The 22,747-nt window shown below is 39.8% G+C and overlaps 1 protein-coding gene across 17 annotated transcripts in view; it reads right to left on the bottom strand.

Moving 5' to 3' along the window:
- Positions 1-5,077: 5,077 nt before the first annotated feature.
- The window catches only part of MCF2L (MCF.2 cell line derived transforming sequence like), a 162,318-nt gene continuing 144,648 nt past the window's right edge, over positions 5,078-22,747 (bottom strand). For 7 of the 17 annotated variants that reach the window (XM_071807464.1, XM_071807470.1, XM_071807493.1 and 4 more), the window contains 17 exons: positions 21,824-21,939; positions 20,793-20,862; positions 19,469-19,561; positions 19,226-19,318; positions 17,865-17,990; positions 16,970-17,191; positions 16,262-16,354; positions 15,661-15,739; positions 15,439-15,505; positions 14,041-14,156; positions 13,301-13,387; positions 12,403-12,462; positions 11,982-12,056; positions 8,456-8,589; positions 7,712-7,824; positions 7,485-7,588; positions 5,078-7,374 (listed from right to left, as the gene is read on the bottom strand). In XM_071807464.1, the coding sequence (XP_071663565.1) occupies positions 7,280-7,374; positions 7,485-7,588; positions 7,712-7,824; positions 8,456-8,589; positions 11,982-12,056; positions 12,403-12,462; positions 13,301-13,387; positions 14,041-14,156; positions 15,439-15,505; positions 15,661-15,739; positions 16,262-16,354; positions 16,970-17,191; positions 17,865-17,990; positions 19,226-19,318; positions 19,469-19,561; positions 20,793-20,862; positions 21,824-21,939 (1,743 nt within the window). In that variant the 3' untranslated portion in view covers positions 5,078-7,279. Of the gene's footprint in view, positions 7,375-7,484; positions 7,589-7,711; positions 7,825-8,455; positions 8,590-8,624; positions 9,796-11,981; positions 12,057-12,402; positions 12,463-13,300; positions 13,388-14,040; positions 14,157-15,438; positions 15,506-15,660; positions 15,740-16,261; positions 16,355-16,969; positions 17,192-17,864; positions 17,991-19,225; positions 19,319-19,468; positions 19,562-20,792; positions 20,863-21,823; positions 21,940-22,747 lie in introns of those variants that run through there. The other 10 variants (XM_071807502.1, XM_071807514.1, XM_065829626.2 and 7 more) reach the window with 7 other exon arrangements.

Below are 22,747 nucleotides of genomic sequence, written 5' to 3'. Positions count from 1 at the left end.
TTTGGGGACAGCTTGTTCAGAAAACATGATTTAGGGTAGTTTATAGTGAATGCTTCGGATGTGCTGAAGTGGCTTTCCTTCCAAAAAAACACATATTCAAAAAACTAAATATGAAAAATGTTAACAATGTGAAATAAAAAAATCTAAAGCGAAAACATTAGCCTGGAAGACATGATGAGCTGATGTCTCAGAATATACCATTCTTTATTCTTGTTTTGTTTCCTACTGACATTTTTCAAAGAAAAACTCTTATGAATAACTTTGCAAATTTAGTGTGATATTCTGAGTTGAGGAGAAGACAGGTGTGGAAGCTGTTGGGAACTGTTCAACTTGATCTGACCCAACAGGTCACTGGTCATTTAAGCATGAGTTTTCTAGTCAGCACTCAGGAACAATTAAAAAAAAAAAAAAAATATATATATATATATATATATATATTTATATTTCAAAGAGGACATAAGAGATCACTTGAGTAAGCTGACAAGGCTGTGTTTAGGTAAGAGAGGTTTAGGACCAAGGTCCCTCATGAATTTATGGAAAATTCAGTTTAAGACTACAAGAAAAATGCTAGCTTCCCATAATTCATTTATCAAACTAATTAAAAGCAAGCCAAGCCTGGATCGAATTAATAATTTCCTGTTTCTCTTGTATTAATCTATACATATATGAATATCATACTGCTTAGCTTTGAAGGAAATGATTAAAATTTAGACCTCAAAAGAGAACTATTTCTTTCCAGAAGAAAATTACTTGCCTCTTGACTGAGTTCTGTATTGCCATAGAGCAAATATTTTCATAAAGAGAAGGAGAAGATGAGGAGATAATGTTTTTCAGAATGTCTTTGTGACCAGCTACAAGTGCTTAAGTTTTTATTTTTTAATCTTGACATGAGTTATTTCTTCCTCTTCTTTTGCTGCATGGGGAAGGTGTTCCTTTATTACCCAGTAATAAAGGAAACAGAAGACACACGAAAAAAATAGATTTAAAATAAAGGCAGCGTGCTCCAAAGTTTGTTTATGCCACCTATCTCAGATGGTAGTAATAGATCTTAGCTCTGCTAGAGCCCTTCTCTTCACTGTGTTCCGAGACCATCACAGCTAAGTCCACAGTCTTTCAAATGCAGCCGGGGACATTGCTGTCTTGTCAATTGATGTGAACTGAGCAAATATAAAAACCTGAAAGGTGATTAATCGAATCACATCCATTGATTTGTCAGAGATATTATTTCAGCACCCATTCAGCTAACCTGAGTCAAAACCTTTCAGAATAGAAATGCAAAGCTTGATTCTTGATTTTCTACCACCACCTTTAGGTTGCTGCTGGTACAGGTGGCAACAGCTGCAGTGGTACTTGGGAGAGGTGCAAAGATGCCCAGCGAGGATATTCTAGTCCACCATCTCTTCTTCTCTTGCTGCTAAATAGACTTAACATTGTGGGCGATTGTGGCCTGTCTCTGCAGGGTCAGAGCTGCAGAGGAGCTGGCTGAGCTCCTCAAGGTTTGCCTTTGTCCTGGCTATGACTCAAGGGCTGAGGGACTCATCTTCTCACTGCACCACTATGCTGGATGAAAAACGTGGCCACTGTGTCTGGCAGCCTGGTTTTTGTGTACCCCATGCTGCTTTTTTTCTCTCTCGAGGATTTTTCTGGACATAAGGCTGTCCCCAGATTTTTCAAGGAAAGGCTTGAGCTTTGGGTTGAGGACAAAGCAAAATGCTTAGAGCCCACCGACATAAGGTGTTTATTTATGTATGAGAAGATATTTTGAGCTCACCACATGCAACAGCACACGAGCAGCTGAGGGAGGGAATAGGTGCCCAAACAGCTTTACCAGCCTTACCCAGGCTCCAGCAGAGCCCTGCAGCTGCCCTCCGCCCTGGGCACCCCGTGCCCCTGCCCTGCTGCCTTTGGAAGTCATCCCTGGTGGGAACCACACTGACATTGCAGAGGCTGCGCTCATGGGAGCAAGCCAGGGTGCTACCACTCAGGGTGGGGAAGGATGCACCTGTTCTGGGAGCTGATCTGGCCAAAAACTGCCTGGGGAAGGGCAGATGATAACCGAGTTGCTACCTGGAGTTATAGGGAGGCTGAGTGCATGGTGCAGCACTCAGGAGGCTGCAGGGGAGCTCGCTACTTGGAGTGGCAGCAGCCCCATGCAGCAACCACTTTGGCATGTGACACGCAGCATTTTTTCAGGTTGAAACATCTCTTTTGTCCTGCGCTTCTCGCCCCACCAGCCCCAGGTGAACACCTCAAAAACTAATCCATCTGCTCTGTGCTTTCCCTTCTGACCTCTGCCTGACCGATGTGTCACAGCTGAACGTGTCAGCTTGAGGAGCAGCAGCTTGGAAATATGTGGAAAGGAACAAAAAAAACCCAAAAGAAATCCATTACAATCTTGCTAGCAAGAGAGCTGGTATCCCTCTGTCTGAACTGGATCTCAGGAGCATCTCCTGCAGGCTTTCAAGCAGCAGCTCACCAATTTGGGAGAAACAGGTGCTTTGGTCCCTATATTGTCATTTGTGTGTGTTACTGCACAGCCTCCTGCATAGAAAAGTGACAAGCTTTGAATTTCACAAACTTTAAATTTCTTCCCTGGATGTATTAAGGCTAGAAGGTGAAATTTTATAAATAAATGGGACAGAATTTGAAGAGGGTTTCTGGAGGCTGTCTGGAACACAGTAAGTGGAACACATCTAACACCCTGGTCAAAGGCCTTGTGTTGTCCTGCTGCAGCTGGCCTCACCCTGTCAGGGTGTTTGTAAGGGCAAGAGAAGCTATTTATCAAGTGCTTTGCTATTAAAGGTCGGGAAACTGCCTTGCCCTCTTAAAGTCTTTACATAGCCATTCATTTTTTTTCCAGATGCTTGCAAGTCTCCAAAAAAATCTCATCTTTATCTTACTTAACAGCTATTAAAATAACCAGTATTCCTAATGCATCTGTCATTGCATCTGTTACCTATTAATCTCCTTTCCAATGAAAACCCAGAGAACCTATTTCAACATCTAACCATCTTATTTTGATAATATGGTATCTAGACACAGTTCACACCAAATCTTAAGGGACAACACAGTCTGGCTCCTCTATTCCTACATCCTAAGTTAAGGGAAATGAATTTGGGTAGGTTCCCTGTACCAAGCTGATATGGCACTCACCCCCACAAATCTAGGGAGATTGCTAATTCTGGGGTCTTGTGTGGACACTCAAAATTTTACAGTGCAGTTCATAATAACCATCTGACATATGACACAGAAGGGGAACGGGAGTCCCTGTCATTTTGAGATGTGATGTAAATGAGTTATGGTCCAAAGTCCTCAGTTTTCCTTACTGACATCTGTGCAGAATGGAGAATTCCAATTAGCAAAGAGCCTCTGTATCTACAAAAGACTGCTCCAACTTTGAGCCAGTTATCTAGCATATAAGAAAACTAAGATGAGTCCAGTGCCTGCAATAGGAAATAAGCATCACTATAACTAAAAGAAATCAATTATTATTAGGCTTTTATACAGAAAACTCTAACTTTCCACTAAGGTGAACCTGGGCTGGAATTCTTTCCTTCTTTTGCTTTCAAAAGTATGACATAGCTGGGATCGGAAAGGCCAGACCTTGTTTTATTCAGAACAGTAGTAATACTTACTACAGAGGTAGCTGTTACGTTAACACGAGTAAATAAAAGCAATCAAATTCCAGTAACAGCTTAGCTGGATCATATAATTACACATGACCACCACTTCAGCCCAAATTACTCCAATTCAATGTAAAATTCACCTCCTACTATGGCGTGATGACCCTTAAAGCCATTAATCAGTGAATGCTGGCGTGATGACCCTTAAAGCCATTAATCAGTGAATGCTCAAACATGTTCCCCTTCAGATGCTGCAAGTGTGAATGGGGTTTTTTGTTTCTCACGCAGTTGCAGCCACTGCCAGACATGGACCTTTGACTTGTTCTACTGAGACAACAGGATCAAGAGGAGTGTGAGTGCAGGAGGAAGGGAACCACAGGATATGCAGCTTGCTTACGGAAAACCCAAGAGCCGTGGGCTGTCTTTCAAAAAAGGGTATGTGGAAGAAAGGGAATCAATCTGATTACTTGGCATGGGCTTTAACTTTTTATCCTCAGGCTACAGACATGCTTTCATTTCCCAGTGCCAGGTGAGACAGGACCCATGCAACACTACAAGCTCAGGGAAGAGTGGCTGGAAAGCTGCCTTGAGGAAAAGGACTTGGGAGTGTTGGTCAACAGATGGCTGAGTATGAGCCAGCAGTGTGCCCAGGTGGCCAAAAAAGCCAACAGCATCCTGGCTTGCATCAGGTATAGTGTGGCCAGCAGGAATGGGTAAATGACCATCCCCCTGTACTCGGTGTTGGTGAGGCTGCACCTTGAATTCTGTCTCCAGTTTTGGGCCCCTCACTACAAGACATTGAGGTACTGGAAAGAGTTCAGAGAAGGGCAATGAAGCTGGTGAAGGGTCTGGAGCACAAGTCTGATGAGGAGCAGCTGAGGGAACTGGGGCTGTTTAGCCTGGAGAAAAGGAGGCTGAGGGGAGACCTTATCGCTCTCTGCAACCACCTGAAAGGAGGTTGTAGCATGGAGGGGGTTGGTCTCTTCTCTGAAGTAACAAGTGACAGGATGAGAGAAAATGGCCTCAAGTTGCACCAGGGGAGTTTTAGATTGGATATGAGGAAACATTTCTTCGTGGAAAGTGTTGTCAGGCATTGGAAGAGGCTGCCCAGGGAAGCGGTGGAGTCACCATCCCTGGAAGTCTATGTGTAGATGAGGTTCTTAGGGACATGGTTTAGTGTCAGAGTGAGGTTATGGTTGGGCTTGATGACCTTAAAGGTCTCTTCCAACCAAAATGATTCTATGATCACAAGGGTAGTCATCATTACTTTTTTTTTTTTGCCTGAGATGGTCCAGAATGAGTAGACAAAGGATTTGAACACGATCTCTGACAAGCCACAGCACAACAGACTTGGTCTTCTGTTCCAAATCCTTCAGTCTATCTCTGTTTTTACATGACACCCATAAGAAGCTTTTAAGACTGTGAGACAAAAAAAAAAAACAACACAGAGCATGTCTATATAAAGGCATTCAGCAAGAAGCGCCGAAATTTATTCAAATTTTCATAATTACAATAGAGACCTCTGACTTTGAAGTTCTAATTCACAACAGCAGTAAAAAAGGAAATGGTGAAATGGGTTGTATTAAAGTGCAATGATGTGGAGAAAACCATTGAAATAACACAAATGAGGCTGCAGTGAGAACTGAAAGGACAGTCTCATCTCAGCAATGACAGCAATATATAAGTAATTTATGTTACAGATAATTTACAAAATAACTTACATAGATGAAGATAAGCTGAATCTCATGTTGCCATTCCATTGTTAAACATCAGACTAAATATTCCCGGTCAGCACAGTATTATATGAAATAATTAAAAAAAGATCAGAGGATTTCTGTGTTGGAAAAGATGTCTGAAGTAAAACCCTGATCAGTCTTTATACTGCAGTATTGCAAGAAACCTAAGTATTTATGAATTGTAAAGTGACACATTCAGCAGCATGGAGACTATAAATACATCTTTTACATTGATACATTATATCTACACACATATACATATCTACACACACATACATATACACACTAGCACATACATGCACATATATATGTACATGAATATATGTGCGTGTGTATATATATATATGTTTCAATTTGTACTGACCATGGTCAGCTGCATTTTGATTGCATGTGGGGTAGGGTTGCTTTTGCAGCTCAGGAGTAAAAACATCCTTTAGAGTATTAGTCCTTTACATTTCCCCTAAGCTGCAGCCTCTAAAATCTAAAACTCCTGCACAAAGACAGACTTCAGGTCCCAGCCATCGGAGGGTCTGATGATTAACACAGCAGCTCCCACTGCTTCTGAAAAATTACACTCTTAATGTCCTCATGATTTCTAAGTAATATGATACATGAATCAGTTAAAACTTCTTTTCATATAAGTAAAAATACTTGAGAGGTGAGCAGGAATGAATACAATATTCCACACATGCACACAGTTCTGGACTGTTTGTGAGGATGAAGTGCAAAGCATATCTGACAAGGTGAAAATTTACAACATTGGCTTACACCATCCCTTGAAAAATGGCAAGTTTAGCACTACCCCTCCCTTAAAAAAATTAAAATACTTGTCTGTAGGATAAATCTGACTCTAATAAAGATTTTTTTTCTCCCGTGCTCCCCTTTTACAGAAAAATCATGTCATCATGTTTTTATCTTTTAACGAATCTACAACAAACACTACTGATTAAAAATACATCTGGTTTCTAGCCCTCATAGATCTGTCTGAAGGAAAGCTCTTGACCCATTGTGCAGCCACAGTAGTTTCCTCTGCCTGTAATGGCTAATTGTGAGAGCTGAAGGTAACCACGCAATTACATTTATTAAGAAATCATTTAGTGAATAAGAACATTTGTGTTTCATTGTGCACCTGCGTAAAGAAAAAGACACTACTAAATTCTAAATGGCCAAGGCTATGTAAACACGGTGATCTTGGTAAAGAATACAGTTGTGAGGCCAAAATACCTCAGAAAAGAGCTATTCCATTGCACATATCACTAAAAGGTTGGAAAGGATAAAATAACAGTTTCTTTTGATGCTGTTGTGGTCAGTGAACTGGTCACATCTGCATCCCAGTCTCTAGGGAGCAGAAGAGTATCCTGAAGACCCAAGAGAAGACAAAACGCTGGACTAAACCTCCTTCCTGGTTACTCCAAGAGTCTCATTCACTGCATTGACCGAGGTACATACCTGGAGGAAGGGCTTTTTGAGAGAAGAAATTGTAAACTTGGATTTTCTTCATACCTACCCTGTACAGTGATTGTTGGGTTATTAGTTTACAATAAGGATTCAGCACTGAACACATTTTGTTTGCTCACATTCCAATCCTGGCTGTTACAAAATCATACAGTTCTGCAGAAACCTGATTGTGTGTCAAGAAGTGTGGGTTTTATGCTAACAGCTCTGCAGCTTTGGACTTCGTCACAGAAGCCTCTGCAAGACCCTATTTCAAAACAGTTTAATTTTTATTTACAGCTTCACATTCCATGCACTTTTCACTGGGGTCTTCTGGGAGAACCTGTAAAAATCACCAGTGAAAGTACTCAAAGCTGGCAACACAGAACTGGTGGTTCTCAGTTTGAGTCCAACAACCAGAACTCTGCACAAAACGACAAACTCTGGATTTACCTTCTTCCATGGAGGTGAAGTGAAAATTTAATATTAGCCTTTAATGTCTGAGAAGCTGGTGCTGCTGGCATTGCAGCTGTCACTGCAACTTGATGATGTGCTCAAAGTGCTGGAGGCCGTGCCTGATTCTGGGAAAATAAATCAAAATACCACGAAAATAAGATATGGTTGTTTTTCACAACTTGAATAAAAGTAATCTTCAGAGAGATAATCATGTCATTTACAATAAATAGCCTACCAGAGCTGCTTAAAGATTGAGCTGATTTTGAATTGCCTATGAGCATCAGCAGATTGTTTGCTGGGATCCAACCTTCTTTACCAGTGCTCAGGTTCTTTACATACCTAAAACATTAAAAAATAAGAAGTCAAATTGCTTAATTTCATGCCTTTGAAACTTTTACCCTAAACATTGGCCTTCCACACACAGTTCCGCATATAAAAGTTTCCAATCACAGATCTGCATACCAGAGTCCATCCTCCCCTTCATGAATCAGTTGAACTAGGTCTCCACTTTTCACCGTAAATTCTTCAGAAACTCCTTTCTCATAATCAGTCACAACTGTATATTTACCAGGAGTCTGAATGCACACAGGAGAAAAACACAAATTATTTCTATTGAGTAATTTATTGTACATTGCAGCTTTTGTTATGAAAATTTTCATACTTTTCCCTCCTTTCTCATGCACGTACATACTGAAGACAGTGTAAATATACATACTAAAGAGGCAGTAAAACTTTGCTGTTCAGCTACATGCACATTCAGTACATGAATTCTCACACTCCAAAAAACATTCGGTGAAATGTTTCCGTTGTGGCAAATAATTCAAATATCTACCAAGAAAATCCTGAAGAAAAACCAAAAACAACCCCCCAAAAACTCCAAGCTGGTAAACTAGTGACATGATGTATGTGTGTAAGTCTGTTGATGCAGTAGCTGAGCCTGTCACTGCTTGGCTGCTGTGCTATGGCAAAAGCAGCCATGGGCTCATTTGCAGGTACACAAAGGCACAGATGGACCTTCCCAAGGTACAAACACAAGGCTGATTTAAGAGAAGTGGATATTTTCTATTCCCCTAGCAATTTTGCCTGGCTGAGGACTTCCAGGCAGACACTTCCCTTCCTGCAGGCTTCAAAAGCAATCCTGTATGGCGCCACACACAACATATCAGTAGCATTTGCTTAGCTCAACAGGAAAACATTTCTAGTTACCAGCTTCATCTCTCCTCCCCCTCCTCCTCCTCCTCCTTCTTCCTCTGCATCCGATGAATTCAGCGGATCTTCAGCACTAGACCAGCCATCATTTTCTTCAGATGCATCAAGAGAATGAGATGTTTTAGCCCAGCCTTGGGGAACAAACAGCCACTGGTTAACGTTGCAGCAGTGAGCCACTGACTGGGAGAAATGTTCTTCCCGCTGAAACGCTCTGAAGTGATCAACATAAACAGGAGGAAAACTGTACATGGGGAAGTTACTACAGCCATGAGGTGAAATTCACAGCTGACAAAAGTTGGCTCATTTACATCAGAGTAACTGGAGCTATGGCCATACACAGCAGTGAATTTGGCCCTTTGGATTTGTCTAGAGGGAAATAAATAGAAAGAATGCAAATTCCCAACAAAAATAAGCTATTTCACCCTTAAACAGAGGCAAACTATGGATAAATATGGGAGAAGGTAGAAGACAGGAACACACACTCTACAGGAAGAGGACAAACACATGGGATTGTCACACAAAGCAACTTAACCAGCCTGCTGGATCAAGGGACAGAGGCACAGAGCTTTGTTCCAACTGTTGAGCACTTAAAGTTGTCAAAACATTCAACACAAGCTACAAGCATTCCATACTTCGCCTGATGAGGCAGCTTATTATTTAAGGGTATTCAGGTACAAGGATTACTTAATCATGCTGAATTATCTTCGTGTTAAATCATCGCACCACACACTACAAGAACAATCTCCTGCCTGTCACTTATTGTCAAGCATTCCTTTTTCTCTCTCAGGGTGAAGCATTTCATTTATTTACGGGGCTGCCTCATATCCAGAGTGCACAAAATCGTTTTCCAAATAAAACTACAGTAAAGTTTTACTAGTGAGAGGCTTTTCACTGTGGTCAGCAGCTGCTAATAAATGTGTCAAGCTTATAATGGGAAAAAAGTCACAATAAAAGACAAATTAATATTTGTAAGTAAGACTTTGGTGCAAGCCAAAGTATAGCAATAATGGAACTCAATGAAAAGAATAAAGGAAGAACAAACCTCACAACTTCTATGTAATTATTAGTTGAGAAAGCAGCAGCATTTTTGTTCTTCACTGCTTCTGAGGCATTTGTCGCATGGCTGGTCATACCAGTGCATTAGGAAAAAAATCTGAGCATTGTCAGAGTAAATCCAGAGCAATCTAAGAATCACAGAAGGAAATCACACCCAGAGCACAGCAAATGGAGTGGGACTTTTACCTTGCCTGCGCTGCTGGATGACCTGCCCAAGGTGAGAAGTACTGACCCATTTGACCCTGTCCAGGGTTAAGAATGAACTTCCATCTGTGAAGAAACTGAGCAATAAATTCCTGCTGTATTCCATGCAAATTACCTAGGAAGCTCACATCTTATATTTGGCTTGTGGGATGCAGCTGAAAGCCTTTCTGTTATTTCCAAGCTAAGAACAATGCAATGAAAGTAAACTTGGTTTATCCTAATTGTTCCAAACTTTGATTAGAAACAGAACCAGAGAGCTGCACAAAAGAAAAAGCAAGTGAAATCAGTGTAACTGCTCTGCATGTAGCATCATACTCACTGGCCTGCTCATCTGGAGCATTTTGGGTAACAGCTCTTGTTCCTCAGCCTCGTTTCTTTTCATATATTGTGCTGATGGGGGTAAAAGCAGACCTGCCTGATCCTGCAATACGTACAGTACTCCTGCTCCTGATACAAGCTGATGCTCTACTACGAAGAAGTTCTTATACAAGCCCAGGCAATGGAAGTGGTCACTATGGTCATATTCATATTAGCTAACTACAGGCACCAAAATTATGCATTCACATTCAGTGACCATCCATGCATTCTGAACGGTGTGACTAAATCAGAGCTCCTTATAAAGGCAGGAAAAGTAAGAAAACAGTAGACAGTCTTGGGAAAAGACAGATCTGCAGAAATGAGTTTAGATTTGATTGTGCCAGGAAAACCAAGAATTAACCGCTTCTCTTCAGAAACAGGCCCACAGGTTTCTTCAGAGATAGGATCTATCTGCAAGATGTGATTCTGTCGCCAATTCATTTTCCTTGAGCTCACTGCAATGTAAGACGGAGAAATGTAGCAGCAAAAGGAAATGAATGGGGGCAATGCACTCTGCAAAGGGGAGCTGTGACCACCACCTGGTGCAGTTTCGTCCTGAAAGGTCCAGGTCAACTGTGTGTTTACCCTTTGAGTTAGGGAAGGAGAACACATAGTGTCAGAAAAGAGATCAGAAGGTCCAAGACAGGGGAGTTACTAGATGTTTTTAATTCATTTACTTTGTTTAGTGGTTTCATAAGTGCTGGACAGGACAGCAAATCAGACAAGTCTGTTCTGAGCACCCAATAATTTTACTGTAAATTAGCAATGATCAAGGACTCTCTGCCCTGTAAGATTTTCAGCATCTGTGGAAAAGACCACAAAACACCCTTTGCTTTCCAATAGCATTTTCAGGTCCTCAGGATTTCCATGGTACCTGGAGTTCTCCGGGGTTTGACTGCTAACTGCAGAAAAAAATTAACCTTGTAACTCCCATATCCACACTTGTGGAGTTTCTGCATGCATCTGGCCTGAGATGGCACTGCCTGCTGCTCAGGGAAGGTGAATGGTGCTGCACAGTTTCCCCAGCACAGCAGCTGAACCTGCATCATTTCCACAGGTGAGACAGAGACAAAGGCTGTGGAAACCTGGAGACGAGGATGATGGTAGGGCTTGAAACAGACTTGTCATTAAATAATATTTTCTAAAAAAGATAGTGGTGGAAAAAAAGTCAGGAAGAGAGGGACTGCTTTCCTTGTACTCTCCAGTTAATTAGCCCCAGGGATTTTTACGCAAACCTTTCTTGTTAGAACTGGGTTATTTAACTGAAATGCTTTTCTGTTCTTTACTTAGCTGTTTCTTGGGAAGAGGTAAACTGCTACAAGGGGTTCAGTTAAATCATCTGGGGTTCATGGAGTGGTAAACATTGCCTACTATTGCGCAAAGAAAGATGCAACAGGACTGTGTAATAAATGCAGATCTAAAATGGAAAGTGCACATGACAGCATGTCACTCTGACTACAGTACATGCATTTCAGATTTTTTTTTTTTTTCCTTTCTTAAAACTTAAATCCTCTCCTTGTGGAGAGGGGCATAGTGACAGGAGCATACTACTTGGAAGGTACTAACTAGAAAACCATGTATTGCACACCAACTGGATGCCCCTGTAATTCCATTAAACACCCAGCTTCTGGTTATTTCTTCAGCAGAAGATCCCTTTCCCACTGCCCTCTCCTAAAAACCTCTAGCCATATGCTACTTTATTCAATGCCAAGGCAAAACTTTAACCAGTTACGCTATCAAAAAAACAGTATATGCAAAAGCTGACAGACCCACTTGGAAAAACTCAGCTGGTATCAATAGCACTGCACACAACAGCATCATACAGGTGTCCCCAGTGCTCTGATGCAACATATTACACAAGAGATGTGTGGATATTTGCTGAGTACAAGATGTGGTATCACTCTACCTCTTAAACCAAAAGGAGTTGGGTCACTCACTACTTCGTGCCGTTTAGCTTTTTTGTCAGGACTGGTAGGAGAAGCTGCAGGAGGATGAATAAGCAAAAAACACAGAAGAGAGATATTGAAGAACTGGAAAAAAGAGATTAAGTGGATTGCATGCTAAATACCTTTGAGTTTACACTGGAATACAAGTGGATTTCACTCTAATTTGAGTTTTCATTGGCCAATTACAGCAGAAGGAATTAATTATTTACATGTAGTTGTTTGAAGATAAATTGACAAATTTGTTTTACGGTAATTAATGAAAGTCTATGTAATCTTTTCTAAATAATCTAGACATCAACTAAATACAATTAATTTCAATTTCAGACAAACATTACCAAATTAAGCAATCATTTTTACATAAATCTAGTGCTACAGCAATACCTGGTCCTGTAAGAAGGATCATTGGCAATGTCTGGCTTTTAGCAGAAGAAGATGGAGTTTCTGTCAAGGCAAGCATGGGATATTAGTGCTCACCTCATTAGCATTAGATACACAACCCTAGAACCTCTCCAGAAAGAACTCAAAGGTAATCAGGTGTTAAAAGGCATTCTGAAAAGATGCTTGGAAAAAAGAAAATATCATGCTCTTGAACATCTTAATGCAATTCAGACTGTTCGAAGACAGCTGTTCAAAGCAAGAAGTGAATGTACCAGTGCAATTACTTGGCAGGAGGAAGCAAGAAAGGTCTCAGACTCCTATTGCCTATTTTAGGGAAAAAAAAAAAAGTAAAGAGCATTCCTGGAAGCACAGGGAAATTCTTATTTATTTTTGTATCCAGCAAAACAACCTTGACATACACATTGTGCTGTGCTTGTGCTTTGGCAGTTCTGTTAGCAAGGTTGCTAATATAGAAACATTCTAGAAAACCTTGGTTCCTTTTTTGCCAAGTACAAGTGCATTTGGGGCAGATCCACAGAAGCTAGAAGCAGGCCAGGTGTCTGATCTGAAGACAACTTCCTTCATCTAGTTTTACTACAGGAATGGGGCAGCATAAATTCCTTCCTTGGCCTGGATAGTGAGACTGGAGGCATTGGAAACTGCACCCCTTCCATTCCATCTCCAACAGCTCCACTTTCCCCAGCTGCATCTTCCTCTCCCACTCTGGAGCTGGTTTCTCTTGAAATCTCCCTATCAGGGACAGTGACTCAGGACCTAGCTTGAGCTTAGGAGAACAAGCTAGTGTATGCACTACAAAGCTGTTACACTACGCACACACACAAAGTGATGCTTCAATTACAGCCTTAAGTGGAAAACAATCTAGCTTTTTTTAAAAAATTACCTTTCTGACTTTTGAGGTTAGTAAAGCCCTGCAGCGTAAAGCGCTTTTTTGACAGTACAGTGCATTCTGAGGTAGAGCTAGTGTCATCTACAAAGGAAGAGAGAGACACAAAGAAAAGAGAGAAGGCCATGAAGAGGTCAAGGCAAAAAAAAATGTTTGCAGCCCTGCCAGGGAACCTGCATGTTCAAATGAGAAAGGACAACTGAAAGTCTGGGTACAACAGAAGAACCCAAGGGGCCAGTTCTTCTCACTGTGCAGGAGCTTGTACTGCCACTGGTTCAGTAAGTAATCTCCATGATGGGAACCAAAATTAAAGAGAAAAAAACCCATAGAACTCTTCAGAACAGGTAATGCTGAGAAATGTATCCAGAGGAAGAAAAGCCTGAAAAGCTGGGCAGCTTGAAGAGAAGACTTGCTGCAGACTCAGACCTCATAACACAAAGCTCCCAGCTCCTTTTGGCTACCTTTCATTCAAGGTGGCTTTGGGCCTGTTGACACCACATAGTGGGACACAGAAACCCCAAGCTAAGGGCAGATGAGACCAGCACACTGGTGCAGCGTGGACAGCACTTTATGTGTGTGCTGTCTGAGGGCTGAAAGCAGCCAAGCCCTGCTTGGTCAGGTGTAATTCTGCGTTTCCTGCACTACCGCGGCTACTCTGCCGGTGGATCTGCCGGTGTACATGCAGCGCAGGCATGCTCTTTGCAATTAAAGACAGCAATGCATATGTGCCAACTCACCTTTGCCTTTCTCAGGGTACTTTGGTGCTACTGCAGTGCCATAAACTTCTAGACTTGTGAGATCAGCTTTTTTCTCCTCCATTTTTCTGGTGTTTCTGATGTGGTTCCGTGAAGGGCTGTTTATTGGAAGGAAGTTAATACAATCAGTCTATATCCAGCAAATTTGGATCTGAACATGGGTGATGACATTTGGGCCCAGGCTGCCTTTTACACACAGATGTATGGGGTGGAAATCATTTCTTAGCCACTTCCAAGATCACACCTTCCAGGACTGAAGAAGTCATTGGTGACTGTGCATAAGAAGACCATGAGTACATATAAAAGAGAAAGACTCCCCTAGCTGACTGCAACCACATGTACTATGGCAGTGGGAGCTACTGAAAAGACAGCTCTGGACAACTTCTACTCACTCTCACCTACAAGCACACATTCTGTGCTGACAGTTTTCTTCTGAACATACTAAGGAAAAAAAGAAAGAAACAAACAAAAAGGAATCAATTCTGCCGCTCAGAAGCTCTTAACACAGGAACAGATAAGGGATGATAAAAAAACACCACAGGTTGGATCTTGCAGCTGGATTCACATCACACCTCTGATTGGGAATGGAATGGACAAAGATAGCCCACAAACACTATCCATGTGGGAAGTTTTCCCTGAGTGATAGCAGATGCATAGAACATGCAGGGCAGAGAGCTACTGATACATACTTGAGCACACACCATGTTGGAATGACTGAAGATATGAGCACAAGGGCTTATGGTACACATACACATATAATGAAAAAAGGAATGAGAGGCAGAGGATTAAAAAGAGGTGTCAGACAAAGGCAGAACAGCAGATGTGAGCAGAAGAATATACAGGTTGGTAGAGTGAAGAATAAAAACCAGGAAAACAGAAAAAGCTTGGCACAGAAGTTGGGACACTACAGGAATCAATGCATCTCTTAATTAAAAAAATGTAGGAAAAGAACAAGGGACAGAGAACAGACAAAAAGGAAGGTAACTTGACGTCAGAAAAGAAAGAAAAAAATAATCCAGATGAAGGAAAAGAACAGGGAAGGAAGGAAAAAGCTGTTCCACATAACTCTGTTACCTGGGGTGTAAAGTATACAATTAGCTGTTCAACCAACAGACACATAATACCAGCAGGATTTTGGCTGGTGCAGAAAAAGACTTCTCTGTGTTGCTCTCTATCATCTGGCAAAGCCCAAGCCACTGCTGCTCAGTTTAACTGTTCTGGAGATGTATCAACCCCAAACTTTACAGTTTTACAGTACAAAGTGACCTAAAAAAAACCCTAAAACACAAGGGGCAGTATTAAGGGATAGAAGAACTGCAAATCAGATGTGTTACTATATTTAAAAGACAGACAGGGTGATTTGACAACATACTTGCTTACCTCGAACAAGATGACCCTGGTAGAGGTAAACTCTGTGTTTGTTCTAATGTCCTGTGCTGACTGGCTTCTGTAATGGAGGAAAGAAAATGAACTATTAACACTGATTTGTGTTTTGAGCTTTTTATTTCTACAGTCCTACACAGTGAAGATATACAGGGCGGGTTCCGAAGTTCAAAGAGAAGAGAGATTAAAAAACATGTATATATACACAAAATATTTTACCTCTGCATGCCTGCAGCTGACTTGTCAACACTTTTCTGATTTCATTTACCCAAGTAGCTTTAACTTCAGGGGTTGGTGCCTATTCGAAAATAAACACGATCAGCCATCAAGCACAGAATAGTTATTACACAAAGAGCTGCATGCCAAAGCACAGCCTCGGAGCAATCCTTTAAGAGGGACAGGCAGAGCTCCCTCTTTAGTCCTTCAGTGAAAAGGAACTAGTGGTGACAACTGGAACACAGAGGCAGAGGTTGTGGACATGCTACAGTGAGACCTCAGCTCCCCAGCCAGCCACTGCAATAGTAATGGTGTACACAATAACCTCCTTGTTATAAAACGTGATTATTTCTCCCCGCCCCCAGAAGACTGTGCAATTGAAATGTACATATAAACTACCTAAACTACCTTATGAATTTACCTGGTAGTATTGCTTTTTTTTTTTTTCCCCCCTCTCCTTTCTTTCTACATTTCCTCCTCACTGTTTATTAATGATATAACAGAGGAAAAAAAACTCCAGATCTTCATAGGGTTAGATTCTCCCCCCCAGCCCTCTTCTCCCTCTCTCTTTTTTTTTTTTTAAATGTAGTGACATGTCATTTACCTGTATAATGTAAACTTCTTCCCTTGCATTATACCAGATTTCAAATTTTTTTGCATCACCTTTGACATTTTCTGTTATTCCAACTGCTGCCATCTGGAAGCAAAGAGAACAGAAGCTGACCTACCAAATTGTAATTACAATAACAATGGAAGCAGGTGGCTACTGGTATTCTTTGGTACTCTATTTCTGGAAAGGGAAACTACATTTGGCTTCTTACTCAAGGAAAAGAATAATAACACATGATCTGCATGTTAGATGTAAGACATTTAGTATTTTGTGCCAGCTTGGCTACCTCAGAGGGAAGAAAGGTTTAGGAACATTAAACTGAGACTGAACCACAAAATGTATCTTATAAAATCCAGACACCAAATCTCACATCTATTTTATACTACCCCACTCTACACATTATTACATTTCAATTATTATATTTTGCTTTTTATTAACTCATTGTTACATTTTGATTAGTGCAACTGCCATTCAACTTGACTAGTATGGTTTGTATTTTCTCAAAGGATCATTTTCCTCTAACCCGGCTCTCTGACAGCGACACCAAGTGACACAGATCTGCAGCACCAGTCAAGTTTCTCTCAAAGGCTGAAGTTCCCAATGCAAAACTATAACACCTTCACTGACAAAAAACTAGAGCGTTGTATTACAGCAGGATAAACCCTCAGGACTTTGACCTTACTGAACTGCTCGGGGTCTTACATTTAAGGAGTGTTTGTAGCTGTAAGAAGGTGCTTTCTCATATCCCTCTCCATTTTCTTCTCGCTTTTTACAGAACAGCACTGCTTTCTCATGGAGGAAGAGGTGTCGCTGCATTGGCTTGAAGCGTGCCAAATCCTTCACTTTTGAGTGACCCTTTTTATGATCAGTCCAGACATTGAAGGATCCTTGCATTAAAAGCTTGCCCAGCTCATTCAGGTTTCCCTGGAACAACAACAACAAGATATTTATAACTACAAAGAGATAAGATTGGAGTAAAGCACATGCTCTGAACAGGTCTTTACAAGTTCTTTTGTTCCCAGTAATCACTCACATCAGTGTTGATGTTTGGTTTGGAAATCTAATAAAAACAAAGTCAGTGTTAGATTTTTTACACGTGATTTTCTCTCTCCTCAATACTGTTTAGGTAGGATATTACAGTCAAGAGTACCAGCAGCAAAGATACAGAGATCTACACATAGAGATATGGGGAGACACAATAAACTTATTTGTTTTTTTTCAAAACTCTGCTCCAAAGCTCCTTAAATTGTTGCTTTTTTAACTGGAAGGTGTGGGTGCAGTTCTATACAAGGATGTGGAAACTTAGTAGTGACTCCCATTTGGCAGTAGCCTAAACCAGACTTTTCATGACAATCTTCTGTTTCTAACTTGGTGTCAAGTAGATCAAAAGAAGAAAACATGAGTAGATGGAGCAGCAGGAAAACTCATGAAGAGTAGAAAGAGATCTATTTTCAGTTATTATCACTACACAATTCAGTCTAAAGGCACCTTTTGTAAAACATTCTCATCATGAATACACAGTAGAGGGTATTCTGTACATATATCTAAGAAATAAATTAAAATAAATTTAAAAATAAGTGAAAATACTGTTACTCACATCGTAGCCTGTAATGGCTATCTGGTGCATAGAATCATTAACTGCTTTGAGAATACCCAGTATAGAAGTTAATGCCTCCTGAAGATCTTCAGCTCCTTCACAGTTCTTACTATACTTCAGCATTTCCTGAATGGGCAGAGAATGACAGCACGCTTAGTTTTCAAACTGCAATAACTAAGAACCTCCACATTTTAACACTGAATTTGAACTTTTCAAGTTATCCAGCAAACTTTTAAACCATATAATCTAGATTGTTAAATACTGTCTGGAACTCAGAACACCCTGTAGTTTTACTTCTCATCTCTGCTGCTGATTAGCCACATGTATTTCATTCATCTAAACGTTTAATAAGCACTAACCTAAAAATTTTACAAGACTAAATCTACAAATATTTTTCATCATAATTGCTAAAAAAAAGGCAAAACCCAAACCAAAACAAATGTGTTACTTTTTAAATTTCTTGCAATTTAGAACTGAAAAAAATGGAAAAACATAAGCAAATTTCATTTATTTGAGTTATGCTGAAGACCTGGGATACTAGTTACAGACTAACAGACTTGAAGTTACTGCACTGAGCATTATCGACACATTTTAAAAGGAATCTCTTCTCCAAAGGGCTTATTGGTGAAACTGCATCTTCCAGTTTGATGCAGATAAATGTAGCTGCGAATTCATGTATAATCCCCCAGATTTCATGGTATGAGAAGAAGCATCTGCTCACAGACCACAGGAACTAAAGATACTTTAAACTGAAAATCTTTCAAACATTCCTCCCTTCACGCAAACCAAACATAACTAATTCTTTAAAAGCAGTTTAAATCAATTTTAACTCAAGAATAAACTTGGTCCAAGGTAACTTTTTTACATTACTGTTATGTGAAATTGTTGAAATATGTGTCTATGTGGGAAATGCTTCTTAAAAACAAGAGAGCTTCAAACATGGTCAAAACTCAGACATTAATTTTAACATTTATAATAGTATATTGCTCTCATTTAACTCTCAGTATAGCATGGTTTATAACTGGCAAGTAACAAGGACTCTCTTTTCTTTGTTGCAAAGGTTTCTGGGTCCTTCTGTTTCCCATGAACAACTTTTCATTCTTCTCTTCAGCAGAAACATAAGGACAAAATAAGTTACAAAATGTGTCTCTGTAGTAACATTTGCTTGTATATGAGCAGATTTTTGGCTGGAAGAGGAAGGAACCAAGCTGAAAGTTGACAGACTGGGATTTGTCTGTTTTGATTTATACATCTGTCCACTGACTTTTAGGCTGGTTTCCCTCCAGTGGGATGAGAGAATCAGCATTTAAAACAAACAAATGCACAAACTATACTTAGTGTTATAGTTTATTAACACATACCTTTAGCAATAATTGGTATTTGGTTATTCTTTGCACAGGTTTCAGCAAGTATGAGTCCAAACTGAGCTTGTGATCGAGTTTTCTTTGACATTCCTGTAATCAATGTTGGATTTCATCAGAACAATCATCAGTATTTCTGTTATTTGCTCTTGACATAAATGATGAACTTGAAAAAAAAAAAAAAATCCAAACCAAACAACAAAACCAACCCCACAAATATTTTAGAGCCTCAAGTAAGCATACCTGAAAGAATGCAGAATCTGAAAACTGCCTCCACAAACTTTCAGATCGAGGTTTATTTTGACAGTATTTTTCATAAATCTGGAAATCTTCCATCTGAAATTGGGGAGATGAGCAAAAAGTTAATAAATTCTTGTGGCTTCAATGGACAAAGTCCATTGGATTTTTTTTCATAATCAATAAGGCTAAGAAAAAACAACAACAAAACCAAAAATGCAATTCCTTGAGGCATCCCAAGCAAAAATCCAATTATTAAAAGTAACTCATTTTGTAATGGCTACTGGTTTTATACTTGGAACATCAGAATAAAACATTCCTGTCAATTTTTGCGTCTAGTTGAACATTAAGCACGTTATCAAGAACCACATATTATATTTACAGATATATTTCTATTACAGTATGAAAAATACTTCTATGAATACCCAACCATGAGTACTTCTGTGCAACTCATTTAAAAGCCTTCACCCTTTTATTTTATTTATTTTTTTTTTTACACATTTTCTTTTTATGAATATGTTTCTCACTGTGAGTTGCACTAAGGCAGACCAAGCAGTTTGTTGCCCCATATCACTTCAGCAACTACATAGCATGACTTCAGCACTTGCTGAAAGCAAAAGGAAATAAAACTGTTGAAAATGTCACAGTAACTATAGATATAAAGAAAGACTAAGCAGGAAATCAAGCCCAGAAACACCTCGGTCCCTCAGTTTTAGTAAACAGCATCCCCATGGATGTAGCCAGTAAGCAGGAAGGAGAGGGATGGCTCCTCCCAGAAGTTTTAGAGTATCAATAGGCAGCAACGACAGGAGCTTCATTTCCATAAACAAATTCCTATTTAGCTTTTGGTATTCTACAAGTGAGACTCAATGTATAAATAATCCCAGATTAAAAGAAATTTAATTCTGTCATAGCTTTCTATTTTCAGAATAAAAATATTTTGAACTGACTCTGTTGAGGCATACCCTTTAAAGAAAACAGAAAACAACAAAAAAATCCAGTAAAACAAAACAAACCAAACTAACCAAGTAAGCCAATCATTTGCAGTGATGTGAAAAGATGCAGCACATGATTCTTCTACATGTTTTCCTAACTGCCACTTTAATAAGCAGTTTTCTTTCAACAAGGTAATAGCTCTTTCTAACGAAATTAATTACCCCTCACAACAGAAAATATCCCTAACCCTCAATTAACATCTACATTCTCAACCTGCTACCTGTCCAAGACAAATGAAGGGGATGTGGCAGCAATTACCACATGAAAATCACACTTGTATGTTGCAGTCTTACAGAGGCTTACGAACTAAATGCCAGCAAAAGATGATGCATACCTGTTCCAGAAAGCACCGTCCTACTAGTTCTGGGTATTCTACGTAGTTTTCTAGTTCTCTCAAGAATATTCTATAAGGAAGAAGATTTTCCTTAGAGCACATATTAAAACAGTTGTAGTAAATGTTCACATTCTTGCAATTTGTTTTCTAAACTTTTAGAAACAGAGTTGTAATACTGTACATCAAAACTAAACAAAACTCTTCTAGATCATGTACTTAAAAAGGGATAACCAATTAAAGCAAACATTCTGCCCAACTTCTTTTAGCTTACTGTTGCTATGACCGAAATCCAATATAAGATTGGGGAAGGAAGGAGGACTTTCTTTCCCTGTCTTATGTATTCAGCAGCAGGATTTGTACAGTTGAATGAGTTTGTTTTTTCCTTCCAAATACTACCAAACAAAACAAAGCAAACAAACCAACTAAACCCCACCCCCAAAAGTAAAGTAAACCCACCCCAAAAAATCAGAGGCAAAACTTAGTCTAGTTTTGCCTGAATAAGAAACAACTATTTAATATGCTTAACTTGAAAATACTTCTCTTTTATACCAATTCAAATATTGTCTTGTGAAGAAATACCTCTGTAGCAGCAAGGATTCAAACTTCAGAGAGAGGTCACTCAAGTATAAAATTAAACAGCCTCAACCAGATTTAAGAGATGAGAATTTGTGGTTTAGAACAATAATTTATTTCCTACATAAAATTTCATAAAAAATAAAAGAAACACAAAAACCTAAAAAAACCACCTTGCTTTAATTAGCTTATAACCAGATCCCAATACCTTCCTTCAGGAAGAGGACCATGACGCAAAATTCTACCTGTGTACTGCAAACATTTGAATAACATTTCATATAGCTTTCCTCAGCTTTTATAGATACTTTGTTTCTCCTCTTCTATACAATACGAATTTTGACTTGCCAGATAGTCAAGTGGGACTCAGTAAGGATCTTTTAACAATTTAAATCAGACTAAAAGGAGGAGTAAAGAATCCCATCAAAATGCTATTTTTATATCTGAGTGCAAATCCTCACCTGTTGTGAAAGTGATAAATTTCTTCCATATTCCCAAACAAGATATCCTTCTTGTTCTGGAGTTCTGGTGAAATGAGGTGAGCCATTAAGGGGTTGTCCATCTCTGCAGCGTACCCCTGCAACAGAGGAGAGAGGCACGCTGATTATCTCCCTTGACTTGCAGTACTTACCTCTCTCTGACAAGGCAGTCTGCCTGCAGGCTGATAGACAGCAAAGAAAGAGCTCACAAAATAAGTATACAAATTCTGGTTTTGTTCATCAGTCCAGTAACACACACCTATAGTCTTTAGAAAGATGCTTGAATAATTACTGCAATTTTAGTTAAGCAAAGTTGAAACAGAGTTTGCAATAATTTCCGCATAGCAAAGGCTACATATTCCCATACTGCTTACAAGTTATACCTCATACTTTTTCTGTCAGACTTCACACACCTGAGTTTGAAGCCACAACTTCAGTACACATGCAAAACCTCATGCTAGTCTTAGCTGTTAGTGTGAGGGAACAAGCCGACTGTAGTTATTTCTGTAGGTAACAGAAACTGTTAAGCTGCAAATTCTATCTTTAAGACATTTCCATTAACTTTGGCACCAAAAGTCATAACTTTAGATTCTGACATCTCTCTCCCATTTGTCATATAAGGCCACACCCTCTTGTGTATGTGTATCTGGCACAGAAAAGGTGGCTTTAAGCCCAGCTCTGTCCTCCTCTGGTCCCAAGGTCACTAACCTGCAATGAAATGATCTCCCAAAACACTAAAAACCAAAGCCACCAAGCAACCTTCCCCCCAAGCCCCAAATCCAAACAAAACACACACAACCAATCAACCAGAAAAACTGCAAGAATGCTCTAGTACCTGTATTGCTAACAGATTTCTTACTGTAATTTCCTAATGTAAGCAGATTTCTTAGTGTACAGGCACCATTT

This window comes from Patagioenas fasciata, chromosome 1 (genome assembly GCF_037038585.1).
Source record: "Patagioenas fasciata isolate bPatFas1 chromosome 1, bPatFas1.hap1, whole genome shotgun sequence".
Lineage (NCBI taxonomy): Eukaryota > Metazoa > Chordata > Aves > Columbiformes > Columbidae > Patagioenas > Patagioenas fasciata.
The sequence above is the reverse complement of the archived record's forward strand: the minus strand, read 5'-3'. Positions and strand labels throughout refer to the sequence as shown.